A 27067-nucleotide genomic window follows, 5' to 3' on the forward strand; every position below is an offset into this window, starting at 1 on the left:
AATTTATGCTACGGGAAGTCTGGGAATTGTAGTTCCCAAGACTACCACCACGCGTGCAGAATTAAGTTTCTGCTTTTAATCGCGCTGAACCAATTAAGTAAAAAGAAATAGGTCCGAAGGGAAAGGTGGGAGAGGAGGGGGGTAAAGTTCCCACGTATCCTACCTGGCAGGATGGGGAAAAGGTGTTACAGGGGGAGGGATACACGTCTCGCCATCCGGTGTCCCACTCCCACCCCCGAAGACCTCTCATCCAGGTGATCCTCCCCCAATGGCCCACCCCCAGGAACTGGATCCAAAAACGATGGCCGTGTCCTGGCCACCTGGATGACACTAGCGGGTGAGACACCTTCTGGTTTCTCACAGTATGCTGTATTCCCAATCATCAACTGGTCAGTTGCCCGTTATCGTTCCCTCCAATGTAAGGCTCCTGGTAAGGAACAACCTGAATACTGGTATTTCTGTTGCATGTGTTTCAGGTTGAAACAGTCAGTTCCCTCACTATTATACAATATAACAGACAGAGTTTGGTAAGAAAGTCCCCCACTTGATCCTCAAGTGGTCATATAAATAATGTGCATTAATAAAATATCCTTTCTGATCTTGACTGTTCCCACTTTCAAACTGTAGCTCCTCAAGTGCGAGATCATATTGGAATTTGCAAATGAAACAAGATCATTTCTGGTTTAACATTTTGGCATTTTAACAGTTATTGGGATTGGCCTGGCCGTGCACAGATGGAGACAAGACTGGTTTGCTTTGAGTGCACCAACAGCATGATCACACAGTGCCCTCTCCGATAAGTGCTCATGTGACACACAGATCAGATCATCCATCTAAAAGCAGGTGGTTATGGAACAAGTAACGTCTTTCATATCAGAAAAGGAATACAGACTTGTAGCCAAGGTGCACACTGTGGTCCTGAAAGGACCTACACCGAAGTTAGCGATACAAATTAAAGCACTCATGAAATCACAAGTTCTGCCAGTGGTCAGGTCAACCAAATATTGCTGCGTCTCTTCGCTCCTTCCAGATAGTATTATCTTGGATATAGGGTGGCACTAAAGGGTACGACATGTAGCTAAACCAAAACTGCACATACTATTCATCCTCTATGTAGACAAACTACCCTGACTCCTACTCATTTTATGCTGACCTAGGTGGTTGCCAAGTCCACCTATTTGAACTCTACATATGGTGGGGTGGTGTAGGTGTAGTGCCTGATTGCAACCCGCTTCCTCCCGACCCCACACAGGGGAAGAATCAAAGTGGCATCTAGCAGAGAAGACAAAACACTAATGCCTTCCAAACAGCCCATCTGCCTTGCTTGAATGAGACACCAGGCAGTCTCCAGCCCCAGTCGGCCCTCAAAGCCAAACGCATGTGGTCAGTTTAAAGATACGAGGGGTCGGAGTAAGGCAACGGACAGAGGGTTGTTTGCTTGACAACAATGGTTTTATTCAAATGTGAAAGGAGGTGGGGAAAACGTCCGACTAGCCCCAACTATGAGGGGTTTCCCTGCCTCAACCAAAACAAACAAATGGACCAGTCTGTCAGGATGTCCAAAATCATAACCCCTGTCCTGTGTCGAAAACCTCACTTGGCCCTCAAACTCAAAAGCTTCAAAAACTTACAAGGGAAAATAATAATGTCCTTATCTTGCTTCTCTGCAACCTGGGGGTATTTTCTAACATACAGTTTCAATCTGTAAAGTGTTCCCAACTTTAATGTATTGGTATCAAGACAATGCCTAGGGGGACAAGCCTCATGCTTGGTCTTTCCTGCCAAAGACTACAATGAATATTAGGTACTTGAAACTTCAATAATGTTACGTTAATTTTCAATGTAAAAAAAAAAATGCATTATCAAAACGATGTTCTCCAAAATGACATGCCAAGTAAGTTTATCTTGCCTGTTAAACCACCCATTATTTGGGAAGAAACCTTCCCTTTGAATCTTTCTTCAGATTGTTAAACAGTTCACTTAATTTTGTTTAATCTAGGGCAAACTTGGTTTGTTTTCCTGCCCATTTTATTTCCCACCATCATTGAAACGAGTATGATTGGAGAGAGTTACAAATGCTCATAAGAAAACTCCCCTCACAGCCGGTAACCCTTTAGGTTTAATTCTCATGGGATATAGTCCCATATTTTCTTTAGGGACGTTTGTCACTTTAAAAAAATAATATTTACAGTGAGGTTTGGTTAAGGAAGTGTATTTTTTTTTTTTTTTTTTTTTTTTTTTAACATGTTACGCTATGCGGCTTAGCTTTTTGTCGTGGGGTAAGGCTTCCACGAACTCTGCGGGATCCGTGAAGTTTGTGTTATCTTGAAGTCGGCTTCCGACATCCTTTTTTCTCCTTAGTGTCAGTGTTTGTCCCTCACAATAGACATGTAGGACCCTGCTCTGTTATATCACGTCAACGGGGCAACACAGCGCCCTAAAGTCATGTTGGTTTTTAGCTGTTGGCGTTCTCTCTTGTTGGTAAGTCCAGTCATATAAACTTCTGCTGCAAGCAGACTCGGGGTTTGCTGTGTCCGAGAAGCTCCTTCCTGCTTTGTCAGGTCGGCACTCTCTCCACGTTGCCGTAGAGAGTCTTCTTTCCTGCTGCACTCAGCCGTTTGTTCCTCTTCCCATGTAAATCCACTCTGGATGTTTACATTTATTATGTTCACCGTCTGCAAGCCTGGCTCTGTAGTCTGCTGGCGAGTGTTTCCCAAGTCCCAATACCGCTCTCTTGGTTTGCCTGGAAACTGACTCGCGTGCTGGACACAACTGTTTCCAGTACGGGGGGAACCAACACTGTGGTGGAAGACAGAGGTAGCGGCACTGCCCAAAGCCCTGGTTTCTGCTGGCTCTTGGGCTTTTGCAGTGGTCTTTTGCCGTCCTCCTTAAATATGGGGCACGTGGGTCTAGGTTTCCATTTCTCTCCCTGCTACACCAGTTTCCTTCTTTACGTCTCTGAAGTCTCCAGTTACCATTCACTACACTCTTTGCTTCCACCACATTGTCTACTACTACTACTGCTGCTGCTGCTGCTGCTGCTGCTGCTGCTGCTACTGCTACTACTACCTCTCTCTCTCATCTATTCTCTGCTAGGAATAACTGACAACTAGAACATTATTGGTGCTCCTTCATGACATCCTTGGAGGGCCTTCGTCGCAGTACTCCTTATTCTTAGTACTGTAGTACCTTTCCTGGAATATATATTTTGCAGCATTTAGTCAGGGTTTGTATTACGGAAAGTGGACAAAGTATTCTGGTGATGTTGCTCTTTCCACATTGGCACCATGTTTATTTGTTCAAAGTTAAATGGTATGATCCCTTTAGGTTCAACACAAAGAGTAATGTTATAACAAACATTTACCCGGCAATAGGCTTTCTGGAGCTTTCTATGCACAGTCCACAATTTAGTGGTGGGTTCAGAGTTGTTAATTTTGCTTACTGACTACCTCTTCTACGGCCTCCTTCCTCCGTCCGAGATTCCCGCCTACTGCTGGCTGGCTGCCTCCTACTCTTGGCCTAGCACAGGGAGCAGGAAGGCGTCCCCGGGCCCCCTCATAAGGCCCACTTCTCCCTGTCTGGCCCTGTCTCACCCCCAAAACCTTGGTTATTCTTGTTACGGCATTTGAACTTCCAGGTTAGAGCTAAACAGTTTCTAGTTAAATAAGTAGGTTAAATTATGTAGAGGGAATGCTTTTAATTGGGCAAGCAGAAAAATATAATTCATACATGGCTATGCACTTTTAGAATCAGTAATGACCATTCTTCAGACAAGGGTTTCCTTCTTAGAATGTGGAGCTGCCAGCTAAACAAGGTTTGTCCAATAAAATGGTTCAAAGTGAAGTATTCAGAAAGAACCCCAATCCGAATGAAAGATTAAGTTGTATTTTTGGCAACACTACCAGGGACCCGCAGCACACCACCAAGGACCTGTCACCACAGTGCAATAACCATTTCTAGGCCACTAAGAAAAAGTGCTCAACACTGACTTGTGCAGTCCAGAAACATTCTGCCGTTTTTTCTGCTTCCTCTGCTCTTCTGCATCCAACTGCAACTGTCGAACAAGATCATCTGCCTTGATCTCTTTCCGACCCAAGGGGACAACCTGAAAATATGGGGAGAGAAAAGTGGAACACATTGACGTCACAGAGTAAACATTCCACTGTAATGTTTGAACAAACTATCAGAATGATGATGTAATTAAACATTTGAAGTACAAAGTTAATTTTTAACTTCCATTCAGTTATGACGGGCACGGCTTGGCAACTAGCCAATAATTGCCTCTTTTGAAACATTAGAGCACACTTCCTTCTTTATCAGAATGGCAGGCACGTTAAAACAGACCGATTCTTGCCACATGTTTGTGTCAGAACTTTGCCAAGATATAAGCCACTGTGTAGATTTGGATCTCCAAGCATTATATTACAAGACTTTGCAAAACAATGTAAGTGGCAAGTGGAATGACCGAAAGTTTAACATTAGATTCCCGGAACACTGCAGGAAAGTTCCATCAGGTTTCCACGAGCTGGTTGTAAGAATCTTCAGTCACTGCTAAATCCCTCAGAAAACTGGCCTAGGAAGGGATGTTGGGCCTGCTGGCGGCAGATAGGACAAGTACGAAGCTAAGTGTGAAGACCAATTGTCAGTATCCACCCAAACTATGCCCCACAGAGCCCAAAAAGAAAACCAAAAAAAAACACATTGATCTATCACATTTGGAAACATTTAGTACGTAGTGCAAGAATGCAGCAACACAGCTATCAAGTTTGACATTTTTAGATGATCCTAACCCTAAAAGATTTGCAGGAATGTAGGTATGTGTTAAAGTGTAGTTGTTGCAAAGGCACCGTCAGCTGGAATTATAGGATAGCGGTCGCTGCCCTATAGTTAAGGAGAGTCGGAATTAAATAGGAAATCCAAAAAACAAATAATACCCTTTGTCTCGTGTAAAGGATTTGGCTGAAAGTTTGTACCCCCGCCAGCACTTAATTTCCACTGGAACAAGATGGATGAGACATAGCAGAAGGCACAAATCCAGCATAAAAACAAGGCACATGAAACTGCATCAGTCTCAAGCTACCTCACAACCTCACCATCCAACTCCCAACTGCTACTGGACCTTACTCCAAGCGGGGGCGGGGTTGAACAGGGAGTTGGGAGTGAGGGATCCGGGTGTTGCTGGTTTCGGTTGAAATGTTTCTTGGGCAGTGTCACGGGCTGCGCTGCGGGAATGTGGGGCTGCAGGGGGGTGAATAATGCAACCAGGGCAGGGGTCACATTCCTGGTGGTTCGACTGGTGCGACCAGTACGGTCGGAACACAGTTGAACGCTAGAGAGGGAGGGGGGGGGGAGGGGGTCTCATGCAGTGGTTCAGAAAGAAGGCGAAGATAGGGTACCTACTGGGATATGAGATGGGCAATCTGTGAAAGGTGAAAAAGGGTTATGGCTGAGGTGAGGATACCTATGTTAAGCGTCAAGGGCCTAAACCCCCAAAACAAGAGATTGCCAACTAGCAACATGTTTCACAGGCCGTGACTGGCGATCCTCTTCTTGCGACCCACTAAGTAGTGGGCAGAATCTGAACTAAAGGGTAAGGATATCGGCATGAACTTCTGGGCTTCCCACAGGGATCGTTTGAAGGAGGGAGTGGGCATCTTATTAGGGAAAACATTTAGATGACGGAGGTCCAGATCAAGAGGAGGTTCGGGGGACGGTTCCTGGGAATAAAGGGATTCCACAAGAGAGTGCAGATCACACTGGCCACCTCATACGGGGCAGTTGAGATTCCTGCGCCAGATATTCGGGATGTTGGCTAGAGGGGGCCACGACCCTGGGGTGGAGAGGGAGAATTCAACAGAGAGGCCGACCCGGCGCTTGATTGGTGGGCGGCAACGGGAGGGGGGCCAAAAACAGCGGGTAAGGAGAACATTGAATTCCAGAACCTCCTGCAAGATCACTATTGGCTGGATGTCTGGCGGGGGTCACTCTTCCGGACCAGGGGGGTTACACATTCTTCTCTCCCCCACACCAGACCTCTACCAGGATAGACCTGTTAGTCCCACAGGAGGGGGGAGGTAAGGGCCCCTAAAGTTGAGGCGATAACCTGGTCAGATCACGAGCTGGTGGTGACGGTGTGGAAGGTAATGAGATCACCTCCGCGGCATTGTCCCTGGAGGTGCAATGACACCCTATTGAGGAACCAGGTATTCCAGGACTATTTAGGGAAGGAGGTGCAGGCTTACTTCAAAACCAATGATAACAGGGAAACGCGCATGGCAATGCTATGAGAGGCAGCCAACGCCACGTTCAAGAGACTCCTCAGTGCTGAAGGGTCGCGAAAGAAAAGGGAAAGAGGGCTGGTTAAGACCAGGCTGTGGGAGGAACTGAGAACCTTGCAGACCCAATTGGTACAGAAGGATGCAGATGGGGATAAACTTCTGGGCAAGATGAGTGATAAGAGGCAAGAGCTTCACACGGTATCAATAGAGGAAGTGGTAAAGAGGTTGAGGTTCACGTGACAGAAATAATATGAACACGACGATGCAGTGAAGCGGTGTGAGTGTTTCTAGCGAATCGAGTGGGGGGATGCAGCGTGGAGAGGAGAGTAGAGATTGCGGGGAACCGACGTGACCATGGAGGATACAGGGGACGACATTTAAGCCCGGTTTGCGTGTTACTGGTGGGAGCTTTATACCAAACCGAGGCAGGAGGTATGCGCCATTATCTTGCCAGTCGGCAGCTCCCCAACTCACAGCGGCGGAGAGTGTGGTGCTCGAGGGGGATGCAACACAGTAAGAGGTGTTGCAGGCGATCCAAAGACTAAAAGCCAGGAAGGCCCTGGGGGAGGCCGAATTAACCACAGACTTTTACAAACAGTACCAGTCTTCACTGGCAGCGCCCCTGGCCAAACTGTTTAACTCTATTGTGGCGGAGGGCACTGTGCCGCTGACGTTCCTCCAGGCTTTTGAGAGCAGTCATCCCGAAATCAGGGAAGGACCTAGCCAATTGTGCTTCGTACAGGCCCATCTCCATACTTAACGTGGACGGCAAAATCTTTGCCTGGGTGCTTTCAGCCTCGTTTTGAGTCCTGCCTCCCCAGTTGATCCATCCAGATCAGGCAAGTTTCGTAATGCATAGTGAGGGTGTTGACACTATGCGAAAGATGCTCCACGTTCTTAACACGCCGGTGGTGAAGTGAGAGGGGGCACTGCTGCTGGCTTTGGATGCCGAGAAGGCCTTTTGACCAGGTGAGTTGGGCCTTCATGGGGGAGGTCCTCTCGACCATAGGGATGGGCCCGAGATGGAAGGGATGCATTGCAGCTCTATAATCCGAACAAGGAGGGATTCCCGAATCTTGAGTCCTAACATTAGGCAGCCCAGCTTCGTGTGTTGGTGATCACCTGGACCCGTACTCCAAAAAGCAGTGGGTGCCGATGGATAACGCGATTCTGGCCCCAGTCTCGCTGAGTGAATGGTTGTGTGTGTCCAGACCCTGTATACCAAGAAGGGTGTTGCACCACCCGGTTCTGGAGGTCTTGTGGTCTATTTGGAAAGATGAGGGGTGCGGGGGGGGCAGAGGGGGATAGGTGGCTGTCCACGTGGCCGAAACCTCTGAGTTGTATCTGGGCCCCACCTCTGCGGGACGGGATTGAGGAGCCGCTAGCATTTCAGCTTTGGTACAAGGCAAGGCTGAGCAGGGCCAGACAAACGACGGAAGGGGGGGGGGGGAGGGTCTCATCTCGTTAAGTAGGCTGGAGGAGTGTTTGGGCCTTGGAAAGCTGTCGATATTCCGCTACCTACAGTTGAGGTGCTGACAGAACGCCAGTGGGGTGAAAACGAGGAGGGATTTGATGGGCTTTGAACGGCTCTCGATTATGGAGAGGGGCTCCAGGGGACTCATTGCCAGGCTGTACAGGACAATCCTATTGGCCGAACCCAGGGATCCACTCCCAGCTAGGATCAGATGGGGGCAAGACCCAGGGAAAGACCTTGACGATACATTATGGATGCAGATGTGTAGGAGGGTTGCGCGCTTTATTTCCCAGCACATCCTCCAGACAGATCTTTACTAATATCCTCTTTTGTGTACCCTCTCCAGACCCATGACTCATCCTATCTCTACTCTCTCCTCACATCTTCACCCATTAATGGTGGCACCAGATGGGAAGTACTCTTGGCAGGCTTTGCATCATCCAGGTGTATCATTAAAGTCTATCACACTGGCACTATCTTGGTTCAGGGTCCTCAATCCAACCTCCTCTTTGACCGGCGCCTCCCGTCCCTCATTATCTTACTTCCCACACCTGCTACTCCTGCCTCCCTCTCGGTCCTCTGCCCCACAAACTGACTGATTTACCCCTGTACTCCTCGGGCAATGACCTCTTACACCTAGCCACGCTTAATGCTCATTCTGCCATCAAACACTGCTGACATCTGCCTCCTCCGTGAAGACCTTCACCTCAATATCCGTGCTCTTATCGAGATGTGGTTCAATGCCAGCTCAGTCAGTGCTTTTGACTCCCTTCACCCTGATGGCTATAAGAGAAACGCCAAGCCTAGCCCCAACCGTGCTGGCAGTGGGGTTGCTCAGATCTTCCCCGAGTGGGTCCCTTCCTCCCTCATACCCACCAGCCTTACTCTTCCTTCGAGTGCCTGGTTTGCAAACTGGTCATCTCTCCCATCTCCTCACTGACCATTGCCACCATCTACAGGCCACCTATACTACCCTGTTCCTCTCTGAACGGGCTGATTTCTCCTCACAACCACCTCTAAACTTCTCCTGGGTGACTTCAACATCCATCTTGACTCCTCAATCACAGCACCGGCTCTATTCTGTGACCTCTGCACCTCGCTCACCCTTTCCATTCTCCCCTGTGGTCCCAACCACTCAGCTGGACACGCTCTTGAAGCTATCATCCACTCTGATCTCTCTACCCCCCCCCAATGAGCACTGACTCTCCTGGTCAGACCACTCTCCTCTTCTTTGGGTCCTCTCAGCCCACTGACTGCATTGCCCCCGGCCCTACAAACCTCGTTCACGAACATCCATCCAATGAAACGAGTGTCAGCTGTTGCCTTCACATCTACCTTCATCCCCCATCCTCTCCCCACTACAGACTACCTGACTCTGCTCTCAGCAACCGCCATCCTGCCATCACCAATACCCTTGACATTCTTGCACCAGTCATGAGGATCCACCTGAAACATGCCTCCAAGCGTAACACCTGGTATGACTCCCAACTTGCAGCCCTGAAACGCAAGTGCACAGCTGCGGAACGGAGTGGCAGACATCAAGCTCACCCTCAGACAAACTGGCCTGTCGCCTGCTCCAAAGACAATACCAACTCTCCATTTTCTCCAAGAAAAGAGCCCACATCCAGGCTTGAGTCTCTGGGGAACCCAACAACACGCTGAACTCTTAATATCTGCAAGGAACTAGCCAACCTTTCAGAAGTCAGCAGTCTCCTCCTCACCTTTTCCCTCCCAAGCCTTCTGCAATGCACTGTCCCACACACTTCACCGCAAAAACCCAGCACCCTTGCCTCCGCGACCTTACATCCCCCCTCTGCCTTTTTCTCCTCCTTCTCTCCCATCACACCTGATGAGGTCACCAAAGTTGTCTGCTCCATGAAGGTCTCCCACCTGTTCATCCAGAAACATTAAAAGGACAATAGTGGCTCTCTTGCCCCTGAACTTTGATTTCAGCAACCACTCTTTTGCTACTGGATCTTTCTCCTACGCCCTCAAGCACTCCCTTGTGCACCTCCTCCTGAAAAAAAACCTTCTGCAGACCCGGCTTGTCCAACCAACTACCACCACATATATATCACCACCTTCCTTGGGAAACTCTTGGAGAAGCTGGCCCTCCCCTAACTGACGCAACACACTGAACTTGTTGGTTGCATACACAACCATCAACCTTGATTCCGAGCATCCAGAGGCATGGAAACTGCTCTTCTGAACACCTGTGAGGAACTGCTTGCATCTCTTGACTCCAACTCTACAGCGGTTCTCATTCTACTTGATCTTGGCTCTGCATTTGATATGGTCAGCCAATCTATGCTCAAAAAGCGGATCCACAATGCCTTGGGTATTTCGGAGCGAGCACTGGGCTGGCTGACCCATTTCCTCAACTACGTCTGTCCCAGGTTATTCTGGGCTCCTTCTCCCCCCACCACTATCTCCATCTGCAGTGTTCCCCAGGGTTCCAACCTTTCTCCCTGGCTCTTTAAGACCTATCTCGCTCTGCTTGCATACCTCATTTCCACCATCCCCCCCACCCCCAACTTCGTGTTATGCAGATGACAAACAACCTTTCTTCAAAGTTCCCTCCGAGCCTTTCCTGACTTCCTCCATCTTCCCTGACTGCCTATCTGCCATCCAGTCCTGGTGTACTTCCAATGATCTCTGCTTCAATGCCAGCAAAACTGAGATCCTTCCTATTGGGACTTCTACTCCCTCCTTCCCCTCACTCTGGCCACCTTCTATGGGCTGTCCCCCTTCTCCTTCATCTGAAGCCAGAAACCTTGGAGTCATCTTCCACTCCTCGCTTTCCTTCCTCCCTAACATTCAGGACCTTGCCAAGAAGGCTCACTCAACTCCACCGCCTTAAAGGAATTCTGCCTTTCCTCACTTTCCCCCAGAAGCTTGATGTCTCTAGAGCTCTGGTTCTCTCTAGGCTAGACTACTGCAATAGTCTTTTCCTCAATCTATCCTTCTCTACGACCCCTTCAGCTAATCCAGAACAGGGCTGTGAGACTTATCCTTGGCCACAAGCCCAGGTACCACATATCTCCAGCCTTAAACATTCAGATTTGTAGTCCATTGCAGTCTTTAGGACAGTGTTATTGTTTACAGGAACAGTCAGAAATATTTACCAAATAAACACCTCACAGATCATTGGAGTACAGCACAGAAGAATTGTTATTCCAATGTACCTGTGTTCCAAAACAATAGATAAGTCTGGCACACAGCCCAGACATTCAAACTGACCGAGAAACAGAAGGAAATATCTGTTAGTTGGGAGTCCTACGCTTCAGCAGCAATCCTTGCTTCCCTCCAACCTTTCCTTTTGTGTTTCGACCATTATCAGTTCCTTCGTGCAGGATATATAAAGAACGGGAAGGGTGGCAGTGGAGTAGGGGATTTGTACAAACCCAGAGAGGCTGGTCTCGAAGTGGGAACCTCATGAATAAGGAAGGTGAGAAGGAAGAACAGCACTATGGAGTAATAGAGATTACCATACATATCAAAACATATGGCAAAACAACAACAAGGTGGTGCAAGAAATGTTGCTGTTCTGGGGAGACGGTATCACTGCATTCCTCATTTACAAAGCCTAATCCCACAAACAGCTGTGCAAAAAACAACTAGAAAAAATACACCACAGATGGTTACATTATCTAGAGTACAGTTAGTCATAGAACAAAGACAACAAAATCACGTGGGAAAAAAACAAAGAAAAAAAAAGGTAGAATGAAGAACAAGTTACTTACCTGTAACTGTTGTTCTCCAGCATGGGTCTGGCATGGATTCACATGCTTATGGATATTCCCCGTCGTCGGGCTGAGAATCCTTGGTTAAAAGAAAAGTATCAGTTTGTTTAATTTCTGAACTATCTTTCTCCTAACAACCAATCACTGTCATGATGCCTACCCACAGGCATCCGGACCAAGCCCATCAGCCCCAGGAGCAGGCATCTAGACATTTAGTAAAACCTCAGCAGCCCCGGCTAGGGGCTATCTGGGTTTAGTCCTGGCGCCAGGCTCATAGTCATTACTTACCTCAGGCAGACCATGCTGCAAATGACTCCAATCCAACATGAAGCCTGAAAGGGACTATTTTACAAGAGACTATTTTTTACTCGGGTGTGGTTCTAGGGACTTCTTTCCTGGGACTACTTCTGAGGCCATTTAAACCACGTCCAACCAGCAACACACGCTTCGCGTTATTCTGCATCCAGCAGCGTAACGCTCACCGTGCCTGCAAGTCAGCTTCCAGACCTCTGCCACGCCCGTTCTGAATCCGAAGCTCCTAAAGAGGAAGGAAAGTAGAGGCAAGGTTAGAAAACGAACTTTATTCCAGTTTCTCACCTGATTCCGGAACCATCACGTCTCAGCACCTTGAAAGGACATTCTTTCTACACGTGTCCCATCGCCTGCTTCAGCGCTGCGCCATACTCACCAGTCCTCACAGCACCTTTCGATCCGGCGCTGCCTCCATCTTTTCTTCGCCGGGCATCCGGCATCTGGGAACAAAAGCAATAACAGGTGAGCCGAGAGAGCCAACGAAGACAATCTCTCTTACCACCATAGACTTACCTGATTACCACCGGAGGCATTATTCTTTAACCCTTCACATCTTCAAACGCCGCAAATGAAAACGGAGAGAAAAAACACCACGTTAAATACATGCATCATTTACCGGACACCATCGGGTAATACAGACTCTTACCTGAACGCCATCTACCACCACGAGACCATCTTTTCTCAAACTCCACTGCAAGATAAGAAAGGAATGGGACAAGAGTGAACATCGGAAATATTGAACTCTATGAACTCTTTACTTACTGGTCTTCGCCAGGAACCTCAGAGTCAACTCTTGTCCGGAACTCCCCAACGCCTTTTAACCAGTGAAGCAACTGGTGTCTACGCACCCCTGCAATCCACGCAGGATGGAGAGCTCATCTTTCAAGAATATAAGGTGAGAGTACTGGAAGGGGATTTCGGAGGGGATTAGGGGGAGAGCAGGGAGGTGCCATCACTAGAATCCACGGGTGGCTAAATTCCTCTCTCCACTTTCAGGAGAATCCTTCTACGGGTCAAGCTGACGAGATGAGAAGGGCCAGTCCAGTCTGTCATCTCTGCACTACGCATCACGTTGGTGGCGGCCGCAGCAGTCCGGGTCCGGCCGACACCCCTGTGGGAGCCAGGTGAGCGTAACATCACTGAGCTCTGGGTCGGACTGCCCTTAGCCAAAGACTGCCCTCTACCTAAGCCCCTCCTCTGGCAGCCATCTTCAGATTTGGTAGCAAGTAAAGTGGCAGTAAGACCAAGAGAAGAGCCACAGAGGGGAAGGCGGGAGGGTTTGAATGTGAATCCATGACAGACCCATGCTGGAGAAACACAGTTACAGGTAAGTAACTTGTTCCTTCTCCAGCATGTGGTCTGACATGGATTCACATGCTCATGAATAAAGAATACATAGCAGTACACACATGCATAACCACAGGAGGTGGCAAGGCTCAACATAAGCATCTCTTACCTCCTCACCAGGCTCACCTTCAAGCAAACAGGTTGGACTCCTCCCTGGAATCCCTGTCGACGCAGTAGAATTTCATGTAGGTGTGTGTCGACCTCCACGTAGCAGCCCTCCAGATGTCCAGCAGGGGCACACCAGATAGGAAAGCGGTTGTAGCAGAGATCGCCCTGGTGGAATGGGCTCTCAGACGGCCAGGCAATGGTTGGTTGGCCAACCAGTGACAGTGAGTGATACAGCCAGAGAGCCACCTGGAAATGGAAGCCTTGGACAGGGCCTTCCTATGATTCACAGGACCAAAGTTCACAAAAAGTTGAGAGGTTTTCCGGAAACTCTTTGTGCGGGCCACAAAACTTTGGCCCTCTAACCACATCCAGCAAATGCAAAGTCCTTTCAGCCGGCGACAAAGGCGTCTGAAAAAATACAGGCAACACCAAGGGCTTGTTTAGATGAAAGTCCGACGGCACCTTGGGCATGAAGGAGGGTTATGTCCGCAGCACCACCCTTGTCTCGTGGAAAGTTAAGTAAGGAGGGTTTCAGGAGAGGGCCTGGTTCTCCCCCACTCGTCGTGCAGAGGTGATGGCCACAAGAAAAGCCGTTTTCCACAACAAAAACTTGAGTGGGCAGAATGCAGAGGCTCGAACGGAGGTACCATGAGCCTAGTAAGCACCACATTGAGTACCCCCGCCAGGGCCATAGCCGTCACCGGCGGGAACGACCGGAATAGTACTTTGACGAATTCCTTGACCAATCAGTGCGACCACAAGGATGGTCGTCCAGGGGGGGATCTGGTGTAGCGGGAGATAGCCGCCAGATGAACCTTGATGGAGGCGGGGGCCAGCCCCGATTTGGCCAACGATAGCAAATATGGAAGCACCTGAGGGGGCTTGACGCCAAGTGGGTGGATCTTCTGTGAACAGCACCAAATAGCAAATCTCTTCCACTTGAGCCCGCAGCATTTTAAGGTAGACGATGCTCTAGCCTTGGCGAGAACTTCCTTGCAGTCCGCCGGGAGATCGTAGCCACTGAATTCCAGCCCTGCAGGAAGCCAGCATTCAGGTTCAGAGACTCTGGATTGTGGTGAAGAATGGCGCCTCCTTCCCTGGCGCGAAGATCCGCGACCACTGGCAGCTTGACTGGCGGAGACGCTGACATGCTGAGAAGGTCTGGGTACCTGATCTGCCGCTGCCACGCCGGTGCAGCATGGATCATTCGGCACCGGCACTGTTTGAGGTGACCGATGACTCGAAGTAACAACGGCAATGGGAGGGAAGCATACAGAAAGAGGCCTTCCCAAGGGAATGAGAATGCGTCCCCCCATGCTCCCCTGCTGGGGAAACCTGCTGGCAAACCTCTGGCAGTTGGTTGCCGTCGCAAACAAGTTGATCCAGGGATTGCCCCATTTGAGGAACAGGCTCTCCACTAGGTCCTGTGGCGAAGTTCCCACTTGTGGCAAGAGCGAAGATCCCTGCTTACCCTGCTTAGAGAGTCGGTAACCGTGTTCTTCACTCCTGCCAGATGAAACCGGGTAAGGAACATCCCCTGGGCGACGGCCCAGTGCCACAGTCCTGACCCCCTGTTTGCAGATGTAAAACATTGTGGTGACATTGTCTGAAGACCCGCACCACCTTGCCCTTGAGCGACGGCAGGAACGATTTGAGGGCCCAAAACTGCCCGTAGCTCCATAACACTGATGTGCAACGTCTTTTCCCCGGCAGCCACAGGCCTCTGGCGTGAAGACTTCCGGTGTGGGCTCCCCCATCACTCCAGGGAGGCATCCGTCGTTACCGTCTCCTGATGTGGTGGGGCCTGGAAATCCGCACCTCCAGTCAGATGCGAGCGCATGCCCCACCATTTTATCGCCCAAAGGAACCCCTCGTCGAGAGCGACCCCGTCCTGGAAGCTTCCAGACACTTAAATCCAACGGACGTCAAGGAACTCCTGCAGTGGACGCATCCGTAGCCTGCAGAGTTAGATGAGATAAATGCATGACAACATCAAGCCGAGCAGAAACTCGATAGCCCTCACTGTGGCGATCTTCAGAGCAAGCAGCCGTTGCACCATGCCCAGGATGGCCGCCACTCTCTCCTCTGATGGTGACGCCAGGCAGGACACTGTTGAACCGGGATCCTGGGAACAGCGCGTCCTGCAATGGAGTCAAGCAGGACTTTGCATAATTGACCGAGAACCCCAGATCCGTCCGTAGGAGGGCGGTCCTCGCCTTTTGGTCGACGGCGATGCTCCTTCAGCTGGCCCGGATGAGCCAGTCATCCAAGCAAGGGTAGACGTGGATCCCTTGCAGTCACAGATGAGCCATCACCGGCGCCAGGCACTTGGAAGTCCTTTGGCACAGACTTTAATCCGAAGGGAGGGGCCTTGAATTGGTAAGCTTCCCCTGAACGACGAAGCGCAGAAAGTTGCAGTGTCCCTTGTGAATTGGGATGTGGAAGTATACATCCTTCAGGTCCAACGACGACAGAAAGTCTCCCTCTTCTAGCTGTCCGAGCAAGTGTTGAAGAGTGGCTATTCAGAACTTCTGGGACTTGATATATTTGTTTAGTCGGTGGAGGTCGAGAATGGGCCTCCAGACCCTGGTCTTCTTTCTCACAAGGAAGTACCTTGACTACACTCCGGAGCCCCGGAACAGCCGCTTTGGGAAGAGCTCCATCGCCCCTTTCTTTAGCATGAACCTCCAGCAGTAGCGAAGGGATGTAGTTTTCCTGACGGGCCACCATTGGAATTAGGGGACACTTCCGTTGAAACTCCAGGGTGTGCCCATGGGCGAGAGCGTCCAGGACATAACGGTCGGTGGAGATGGTCTTCCACACGCTGATGAAGTTCACCAGCCGGCCTACCACCGGGGTGCAGGAGTTGGAGCCAGACATCACAGCTGGTTCATTCTTGATTGGACATCGACGGGCCACCTTGGGGTCCATGGCGACAACAACATCCTCCTTCGAAAGTCTTAGAACTGCCCCTGTTGGTCTCGTGGGCCAAGGAGCAGGAGGGTTGGCGGTACCAAGAGGAGCTCTCACCGAATCCCTTGGAAGAACGACAAGACTTGCCTACTGAGGATCGAAAGGATGGCCGTCACTGCTGTAGCATGCCCAGGGCACGTGCCATCTCGGTGTCCGCCTTGAAGGCCTGTAGAGGCTAATCTACAGCCTTCCCGGAGAAATTGTCTACGTCAAAGGGCATGTCCAAAACCCTCGTCTGGACGCCCTGTTGAACGTTGGTGGCCTTGAGCCAACCACGTCGACTAAGGCAAACGCTGTTACCCATCTGGGGGAACCCCGCATCGGCAATGTCCGTGGACACTGATGGCGTGGTCCGACGCTACCTCGCCTTCTTGCAGAATCTCCAACGCATCCGACCTCTTTGTCGGGGAGGAAGTCCAGAAGGGGAGCGATCTTGAACCACAGCTCCCAGTCTTAGCGCGCTACGATAGCGAGGGCCTTGGCTGCCTTGATGGTCGTCGCTGCAGAGTAGATAACACGTCGTCCCATAGCATCTAACTTCTTCCCCTCACTGTCCGGAGGGGTGGACGCTGCCGATGATGAAGCGCCCGATGGCTTCTTCTTGGCCGCTGCACAGAATATCCCCCTCCACCCTCCCTGCCCCCCCCACCCCCGCCCCAATCCACCACCCCCCACCCCCACCCCACAACCGCCCACCCCCCACCCCCTCCAAGCCGCCCACCCCCCAATGGGTTGTAATTAAGACTCCCTCCTGGCAGGGAGGGACACTCTTGCCTTCGGAGGTGCGCCCTGTGGGTCCGCCTCCGCAGTCTTCGAAAGGGACGCCACCACCACCTCGATGGAAGGCGGGGCCTTCGTCGGGTGTACCTGGGCCTTGACCGTCAGGACCGGTCCCTTGTCCCGCTTGGCCTTCTCCTTAGGGGACGAGTCGGGGCCTTGAACCCCGTTGGCCTTCTCAGTCGAGGGCAGGCTGGCTTTTGACTTCTCCTTGGCCGTCTCTGGAGCCACCTTGAGTTTGCCCGGATGGTCCAATTTCCTCTTGAACGAAGAGGAAGAGCGTTGGCTGGTGATGTCAGACACGCCCTGCCGGCCGCAACGGCGCTCCCGGCAGCAGTGGACTCGCCGTGGTTTGCCTTGTGTTGGACAACCCGCGGGAGGGGCGCCCTCAAAGGACTTCGAAGCCTGCTCTGATTCATGGACCCGGGAGAGGCATGCTCCTGGGACCCACCCGGTGCAGAGGCCTTGGCCTGCTGCCAATCATTTAGTCGCTTATACCGATCCTTCAACGTGCGTGTTGAGAATTCACAGCAAAATTCACAATCGTCCTTGTGCGTGAGGGGTAAAGGCACTGGGAATGTCTGTCGTCCAAGAAAACCTTCTGTAAGCAGCAGTCGGAGCAGAGCTTGAAAAAGGGGGGGTGGAATCCTTCTCCTCCAACATGGTGCACACGCCGTAGGTCTGAAGAATCTTCTGGAAGCCTCCACGAAGAAGCTCAACGAAATCTGTCCTTGAGGGGCGCTTAAGAAAGCGAAAAACGGGTGCCTGTTAATCGGAAGGGTGATCGGTGGAGCACAAGGCTCGGGTGAGCGAAAAATATAGTAAAACTCAGTAAAAGCTCGAGAGCTAACCACGAGGACTCCCAACACTTGAACGTGTGGAATAAATCTGAAGAATGCTGCCAGAGGAGGGGCTTAGGTAGAGGGCAGTCATTGGCTAGGTGCAGTGTGACCCCAGAGCTCAGGGATTGGTTGTTAGGAGAAAGACAGTTCAGAAATGAAACTGATGTTTTCTTTTACTGAGGATTCCGAGTCAGAAACGGGGAATATTCATGAGCATGTGAATCCATGCCAGACCCCAAGCTGGAGAATAAATATATATATACATATTCATATATATCCGGTGTTACTGCTGTGGCAGCAGGTACACCTGGCTATTCTACTGCAATGATTCCAAAACTTAATTGTCATGAGATGCAACTTTGCATGTAAAGCCTAACAGAATGGAGATCTGCGTAAGATGTACAGAGTTTAGGAAAACAAACTGGCCCTTAAAATGTGCACTCCTCATTAGTGAGTGATTTTGGACTCTTGGTGATTAAGTACAGTATGCTGCCAGTATATGGAGAACGGAGGATGCAAAGGACTTTTTACGCATGGCTAGAAGTTTGCAACTTCACATTTTTACTCTCAGGACAAAATGATTTTCGTTACGAAATGTTAAACCAAGCTAAGTGCAAATCATTGCTAAATGAGTTCGGCATATGAACGACATTAAAAAAAAGGCACCCATCTCTTCGAGTTACCGGGAGATTGTTGAGGAGACATACTCTATAATGTAGAGGAAGCACAATAGTGCATGCATCACAATAGCAATGCGAACATCTGGATTCAACAGGTCAACATAAAGATGTCTAAAGATGTTAAGATGCCAGTGCATTAGGTATAAAAAAAAAATACATTTTCAAACAATCCACATCGTACAACTTAAAAAAAATATATATTTACAATCAGAGCCAAACACCTATACAGGCATGCAGTAGATCTGCCACACATTTCAAAATGTATGTTTCAGATCTCCATAATGCATCATTAGCTGACCCTAAAGTGCAAATGCATGATCGTATAGACCCGAAGTATATATTAATATATTCTCCTAAAGTACCTTGGCAAACCTAAAATGTGAAGGATAAAAATTGTCCAACAAAATGCTATTTCTGAAGGTATTATCTCCATGATGTGTTCTATTGAACCACCTCTTTGCTAACAATAACGTGCAAGTAAACAGTGCAACATGGAGCGATTACAAAAAGGTGCTGTCTCTATAGTGCATTCTGTTTTAACCATCTCTATTGTGCAAATACTGCTGCCAAAAGAGAGCAAGTGCATTCTCTCAAACAAAACTAGAGTATAAAACTTCCCTCTAAAATGCATGTACAAACATTAAAAATGATACAAAGGGGGACCATACCATCGGTGTTATCTAAAAAAGGAGGAAACACATGACAATCGAATAAAGTGCGAACGGAAAATGGAAAAAGAATGGGCAATAAGATTCCCACCAATCACTACATACCAAAAGGATCTCTTCAACGTGGTTGACACCACTTGTTGCAGCTTCAAAGGACAGTGGAAAAATTAGACTGAAACGAGTCGAGATAAGGCTCGGACAATGCACGAACCAAAAATGCAAAACGTAAGCGTGGGCTAGTTTTTTGACCAAAGATGGCCACTTGTGTCCAATGTTAGCCAGTTTGAGGAGTTACTTCACAATGCGGCTAGTAATTTTGACCAGTGTTGCTGAATACACATTCTTTAAAATGCACAATTTGCATCACATTTGATCAAAATACAGCCCTGTGGCTACTATTCAAACAGTCTGTCCCAAAAGAAATGAATTGCCATTTACAACTGTGGCCACTTTTTAATTGGTGCCTGAGACATTGTATGCCCCAGTCCGACCGTGGCTGAGATTTAAATCGAAGTATGTGTGTAGGCAGAAATCCCGTTTCAAATGTCAATTAAATGCGATCTACCATAAGGGGCACCCGAGGTTTGACATAAACGTTTAACATGCCATGATGCCAGTCACAATGCATAACGAGCACGAGCCATACATCAAGTTAATTGGGTTTCTGTATCCACTGAAACTAGTTTTCCGTAGTCACCATTTTACTGAGCAGGGTATTTTTCATAAGGGGTAGCGGCCAGGTTCATGGAAATAGGTATGTGTGTGGAGGAGAGGGGTGGAACGGGCGATATTCGGTGCTGGCTCCCATTTATTGAAAATATCCCCAACGTTGAAGTGACAAAAGATCCTCCACCGTGTTCTGCCTACGAGGTCAAAGTTTTGGTCGAGGATATTAACCATCGTTTTAGTCCAGTCATTACAATAACAAATCACGTTATGTCGGGCATCCGCTAGAGCATTGTTTAACAGGCTAACGCACAGGCGATTCAATGGTGTGCATGTGATGGAGTACTTCATTACAACATTTTGAAGTTTAAATCACAAGAACAGAGGTGCTGATGAAAAGCAGTTACTTAATAAAGCACGAGAGGCAAGGCACAGTAATCTGAAAGCGACTGAAGACGAACAAATGAAGGGCACTGTTGATGCACAGATGGATAGAGGAGGGCATCAAAAGTTAGCTTGAGAAGGGACTCGAAATGCTTTGCAATTTCATTAGAAGGTCGTCACAAAAATGTACGTTATCTATTTGGGCGGTCTCCAGTACTGGAGGGCAACTGTAGTGTTCGAGATTAGAGAACGCGCTCCAGGTCAGATACATGGGAGTAGTGTACTCTATTTTTAAATTTGCGTTAAATGTGTTAATTTTAGGGAGTTAACAAATTCCGATCCCTAATGAGGTGAACTAATAGTTGAGTAAAAGTAGATTTGAACTCTAAAACAGATGTGTAATCCATGCTTACATTAACCTATTAATGTGTACATCTAAATTCGTCATTTAAAGTTCCGCTGCACATCAGACAGTAATAGTGTTGGAGCTCCCTCCTGTGGTATAGATCTGCTGGTACAACCGATCCGACAGCTCCATGTTGGGGAAACATTGTCAACAGCCTGGTGTCAGGGCATCAATAGACATCCGCTCCAGCATTCGATATTGGAGCAGCATTTTGCGCTCAGACGCTTTTTAAAGACTTCCCTGTTCTCCTACTTTTTCTGGCGATTGCCGTGCGATGCAAATTCTTATAATATACCACCGTACCATCGAGTGTTTTGTAGTACATACGTATTGGAGTGTTAAAATCTTATGGGAAGTGACGGTTGGAAAAGGATTGTTGCGAGAGATGGCGGAGTGGTGTGCGCAGGGCTTTTACAGGGGCATGCCCGGGTCTCCGGCCCCAGTCATTATGGCGATGCCCCTCGGTGTGGGGCGCCCCAGTGGGTCCATGGCGCGCGGGACGCAGCGACTGAATAAACAGACACAGCTTTGGTGCGTTACTGCGACTGCCGAGCCGGAGACCGCTCGGGTCCTTTATTAGTGCGGGCCACGTGTCTGCACACTTGGCCCCAACATGCGATAGGGCACGAGCCACGGCGCTCATGCTAACGTTAGAGCATCCCATGCCAAGGGTAAAGAAACAAATGATGAACGTTTAAGATGGCATGTGTTACAACTGCTAATGCTCACACTGACCTCGGGTGTCATCTTGGAACACAATATGTTCAGTGAGGCATGCTACTGTACACACTAGCTACAAGGGTGCCCTACCAGGGGTTGCGCAGTTAAGTTCATTGTGTCGTGCAGGGTGATGCTAACCCCATTTTCCACTTGCAGTGCTGGCAAGCATTAATGTTAAGCTGTTCTACCACTTTACACACATTACTTTTGCGGTGTCAATGAATTACCAACCTACCTCCTTGGTCTGTTATACACTTGGGCACTTATATACATTGGGGTGTAGCACGCCTATGTGCTTGGTTACTACAAACTTTATTAGTCCAATATGGAATATCAGATAAGCCACACCGGCAGGGCAGTCCCTCTGTCAGCTCGCCCATGATGGAAAGTGCACTACTAGGATGCCGGGGGCCACATCGGCTGTCTTGCGAACAGGTCTCTGGCACGCCTGCTGTAGGGTGGTCCTCCAGTGGGGCTGAGTGATGTCTGTCCCTTCGCGGCAGACAGAAGTCTGGAGTCTTTCGGGTCCCCATTCCCCCATCCGGATAGGGGTCAGGGACACTCCTTCCATCCCTCACCAGGTGAGGAACCGCTGGATGGCAGCAGGCAGACCCGTTCCCAGGTTCCCACTCCAGGCAAGAGTTCTCACTTGCTACCACTACGGCGACAGTCCGACCCTGTTGAGGCTCCTGGCGGCAGGAGTTGGCACTTGCAGAGATCAGAGCTATGCAGTGCACGGTTGTTCCCTCTGCTTCACAGATGGTACTTGTGTTTGAGCCGTGGCTAGGCTCCCCCAGTCAGGAGCTCTTCCTGGCCTGGCTTCTGCCTGGCCGCACAAACTCTCTTCAGGGAGAGCCGCAGCCTGGCTGGCTGTTGCCCTTTGTAGCCTCCTCCAGGCAGGAGTTCTTCCGTGTTCTCCTCTGGTGTACAGCCACTGCGGCAGCAGAGGTTGCTGCAGTGTTGGTGGTGGCATGGACATACCCCGTTGCGTGATCCGCTACTGGCCCGCTGCCCACAAGGATAGACAGTCACTGTAGTGGCTTGTGTGAATCCATGGCAGCGCCAGTTGTTTTCTGCCCTCTTATTTCTCAGGCAGGTGCTGACGACAGCCTGTTTGGTTCAGGCTTGCTTTCGTGCTCATCTCCTGCCCGACCGCAGGAGAACGCTCCTCGGTGAGAGCCGCGGTCATGCCAGCGTTGTGGCAGGGACTTGGGTGCAGGATGGGTAGCGGTCCATGTCGTGCCGTCTGCAGGCTCCCTTCCAGGCTGTAGTGTCCACTTACTGTCCTGGGCTCTGGGGTATACCCACTGCAGCACCGGTTCTTGCTGTGCCGCTCTACTCCCATCGAGTGCTGGGGACGTGCTCTCTTCGAGCTTCTCCCCCAGTCAGGAGTTGCTTTAGGCCGCGCAGCTCTCCCCCAGACGAGTGTGCCTTCTTTGAGGCAGTGCACCTCTCCCTCCGACAGAAGCGCCTGTTTCCAGTGTCCAGTGGGCCAGGTTGCTCCCCTGGCTTTTGCACCAGTCAAGGGCCTCTGGCGCTGTTGCGGCGTGGGTCGCTTGTCCCCCCCACTCCCCCCCCCCCCAAGGCAGGAGTACCAAATGTCCTTGTGGCAGCATGGGCCAACCGCTCTCCCGACGCAGGAGTAGATCAAGTGCATGTGTTGGCATGGGCCACCCGCTCTCCCCCAGGTGGCAGCTCGTTCCCGTGGTGGAGCAGCTGTGGCTGCTCTTCTCCCCCAGGCAGGAGTTTACAAGATGGACTATTGCGGCCCGAGTCGCTGTCCTCCCCTCCCCCCCAGTCAGGAATGCCATAAGCCTGGAAGTGTTTTTGTGCTGGGGAGTGGCATGCGGGTGACACGGATGGATGACAAGTGTTACAAGACAGGCAATACAGAATGACAATTGCAGGAATGAGGAGACTGACGACCAGGATGTTAGGTGGAAAAAACTTTGGCCACAAGCTTTATTTTAGTACCAGCCATGGTGCAAAAGAAAAACCAGCCATAACATCACATAAGGATAACAATACTATATTTTGGGGACAGAGGGAACAGGTGAGCGGGGGGCCCTAATCCCAATTAGGGGCCCGCTCGAGGCTGATCCCCGCCGCCATTCATATGAAAGCTTGTGACAATTGTTTGGCCACAGCGTGTGAGCTGTGACATGTTCATAATTGCTTGTCTTTGGAGCAGGTTCATCCTGCTTTCTCTTGTCCTTTCCAAGTGAGGTGGGGAGGTGTGGGCTTGTGTGCCTTTTACTGATGTCCAACCTGACCAGGTTTAGCACTTGCGCCCTCTCTTGCTCACAGGGTGATTTTCGCTGAAGTTGTGGCTCTTGATCCGTATTTCTTGATAGAACAAAACCCCGCGTTGTGAAGCCTTTCACTTGATCCTCCGCGGGATGTGTTCTTGGAGCCATTTTGATTTTTTGGTCATGTGTTTTGTACTTTTCCACGGATGGAGGCGTTTTAGCCTCTTGGTCCACTCTTTGGAGATGAATTTGGCACTTTCTCCACACATGATCCACTTGAGTTTTTGAAGCCCCCACGCTCCGTTCGCGGGCTAGTTGTTTCCTCGGGGGTGGGTTCTAGGAGCCTTACTAGGGTCTTCCCTGCTCCAGATCCACTTGTGCTACGAGACCCCTTCTGCGCATTAGGCTGCTTGTTTTACAGCCGGGGTGGGTTCAAAGAGCCTTACTGGGTTTTTTCCCTGCTCCCAATCCACTTGCATTGTGAGACCCCCTCAGCACTTAGCGCTGCTTGTTTTTACTGCCGGGATGGGTTCAACGAGCCTTACTGGGTTTTTTCCCTGCTCCTGCTCCACTTGCATTGTGAGACCCCCTCAGCGCTTAAAGCTTCTTGTTTTTACCGCCGGGGTGGGTTCAAAGAGCCTTACTAGGTTTTTACCCTGCTCCCGATCCACTTGCCTTGTGAGACCCCCTCAGCGCTTAGCGCTGCTTGTTTTTACAGCAGGGGTGGGTTCAAAGAGCCTTACTGGGTTTTTACCCAGCTCCCGATCCACTTGCATTATGAAACCCCCTCAGCGCTTGAAGCTGCTGGTTTTTACAGCCGGGGTGGGTTCAAAGAGCCTTACTAGGTTTTTACCCAGCTCCCGATCCACTTGCGTTGTGAGACCCCCTCAGCGCTTAAGGCTGCCTGTTTTTACAGCTGGAATGGGTTCAAAAGGAGAGCCTTACTAGAATGTTCCTTGCTCCCGAACCAGTTGTGTTGTGAGACCCCTTCAGTGCTTGTGTTGTACTATTTCGCTGTTGGGGTGGGTTCTAAGGGCTTAGCTGGGAACTTCCCCCCGCCCACGATCCACTTGCGTACCCCAGTGCGCTTATCTTGCATAAACAAAATTGTGAGGGGGTGGGTTCCAGAGCCTTACTAGGAACTTACCCTGCTCCTGATCCACTTGTTGTGAGACCCCCCTTCTGCATGCATGGAGGTGGATAGTTGAGGCTTACTAGTACATGTTTCTGCTCAAGTTCCTCTCTCCTTTTCACTTTTGTTATACCCGTAGGGCTCCCACCTGTATTGATGTTCTCTGGTGGATTCTGAGCGCCTGGGTCTTCTATAACTGTATTTTCCTGGAATATTAACTAATAGACAAAAAGACCCCCCGGTATTTTAAGAAGGCCCTTCTTGGAGTTGAATTTTTATGTTTATTTTTTTGAAGTGAGGCGTTTTAGCCTCCCCTAATTATATGATTGTGTTCCATCTTCTACCTGGCCCTCGCTATAGCTTTACCTTACAGTTATTTGCAGGGTGGGAGGGATGGTTTTTTAGACCTGCAGCCGTCCTGCTGCTGTTCGTGGCTGACGGGGAGGAAGAATGAGAAGGGCCACCTTGCCCTCAACAGATAAAGGCAAAATTCGGCCTGGGGGCAAGGCTGCCCTTTCTTTGAACTTCAAAAGGCCCCCGCTCAGCATCCGCAGGATGGGAAGGGGGGCCTTTGAAGTATGGAGGGCAAGGTGATAGGGGGCAGCGACTGCCGGTTGTCACCTGCCCCTCTCACCTCACCCTCCTGTCTTGGCGACGCGCTGTCTGGGTTCCCATTTTTAAGGGACCCAGCAGCCCGACCCCACCATGTGCATGCTAAGTGGGGCAGTGCCAAAAGGCACTGCCCCACCGGCGTTAGCACAAACCCCCCACCTCCCAGCTTATGGCCCCGGGCCTCCCATCCGGGTGGGCCCGGGTGTATAAGCCTGGAAGTGTTTTTGTGCTGGGGAGTGGCATGCGGGTGACACGGATGGATGACAAGTGTTACAAGACAGGCAATACAGAATGACAATTGCAGGAATGAGGAGACTGACGACCAGGATGTTAGGTGGAAAAAACTTTGGCCACAAGCTTTATTTTAGTACCAGCCATGGTGCAAAAGAAAAACCAGCCATAACATCACATAAGGATAACAATACTATATTTTGGGGACAGAGGGAACAGGTGAGCGGGGGGCCCTAATCCCAATTAGGGGCCCGCTCGAGGCTGATCCCCGCCGCCACCCTGAGGGGATGCTGACCGGCGTCTCCCAGGTCCCCCCAAAATAAGAGATTGTGAATTAAGTACAGCCTCTGGCTGCTAGGGTCCAGAAAATATTCCTGGTGAAGGTGTCCATACCTTCAATGGACAGGTGAACCCCGTCACTGCAGAACATGGCCTGGTTGTGTACCGAGATCCCATGTTTAATAAATTTGAGGCCTGAGAAAAGGCAGAAATTGGCCACAGCTTTGTTCAGTTTGCGCCTAGAAATCTCCATGGCTTTGTTGCACTCTGCCCCATGCCAATGTTGGCGAGGGATGATTTCTGACATCATCACTTCTGTTCGAAGTCTTAGCATGTGTGCCAGGGATCTGAGGGAGGTGCAGATTTCAGCCAGGAGAAGCTTCCTGCCCAGCTGAGGCAAGTCATTGTCCCCGAGGTGTATGATGAGAAAATCGGGGGGGAGGTGAGCAGGCCCCCAGTAGGCCAGCCAATTTGTCGTGTAGGTCTCCCCAGCGCATGCCCGGCTTGCCCCACCAGTAGGTGATGGTGTCCTGGAAATGCATGCCGTCCTGGGTTTCCTCCAGCCATCTGCTGGCTCTGGTAATGAAAGAATGGCCCACGATCCACGCCGTCTGGGACGGGGGGTAGCCTGTGGTTAGAGGAAAATGGAGGGGGGTGGTGGGAGGAGGAGACGGAGGATACTGTTAGATCAAGTCTTTTCTGATGTATCTTTTGTAAGCCCCCGATTTCCAACCCCCAATACCTTTTATGGCTTTCTCTTGCAGCCCCCCCATGCAGGCTGAAGTGGCTGCTCCTATCCTGAAGGAGTGAGATCCAAACTCAGTAGGATTCCATCCTATAGCTATTATAGTCTTCTTGAGGACAGACCTCACCTGGAATCTACTGAGGGCAGACCCATTTTTGTGTGTGAATAATTGCCCCCCCCCCCGACTGGGGCGCTTGTTCATGAATGCCTTGGTGGTGCAAATGGGGCAATATTCTGTTTCCTCAATGCAGTACAGGTTGATTATCCTCCCTTTTCCTAACTGATCAGTTTTGGACCTACACACTTTCACAGCCATGGAATCCTTCCCCAGGTGGATGTCGCCTATATCCAGCCCTTCCTCTGATCCTGTGTTTTTGGAGGCTATCTCGCTGATCCTGAACGCCCCAAAGTAGTTTAGTGTGAAGGCAGCTCTAAATAGTG

The 27067-nt window shown here is 50.1% G+C and overlaps 1 protein-coding gene across 2 annotated transcripts in view; it reads right to left on the reverse strand.

Annotated features, from left to right (window-relative positions):
- Positions 1-27067, reverse strand: part of LRRC47 (leucine rich repeat containing 47) — a 377551-nt gene that overhangs the window by 192187 nt on the left and 158297 nt on the right. For both annotated transcript variants that reach the window (XM_069610248.1, XM_069610249.1), the window contains exon 4: positions 3990-4105. In XM_069610248.1, coding sequence (XP_069466349.1) covers positions 3990-4105 — 116 coding nt within the window. The remainder of the gene's footprint in view (positions 1-3989; positions 4106-27067) is intronic.

The sequence above is a fragment of the Ambystoma mexicanum genome, chromosome 8, assembly GCF_040938575.1.
Source record: "Ambystoma mexicanum isolate Mex_15411 chromosome 8, UKY_AmexF1_1, whole genome shotgun sequence".
In the NCBI taxonomy this organism is placed as follows: domain Eukaryota; kingdom Metazoa; phylum Chordata; class Amphibia; order Caudata; family Ambystomatidae; genus Ambystoma; species Ambystoma mexicanum.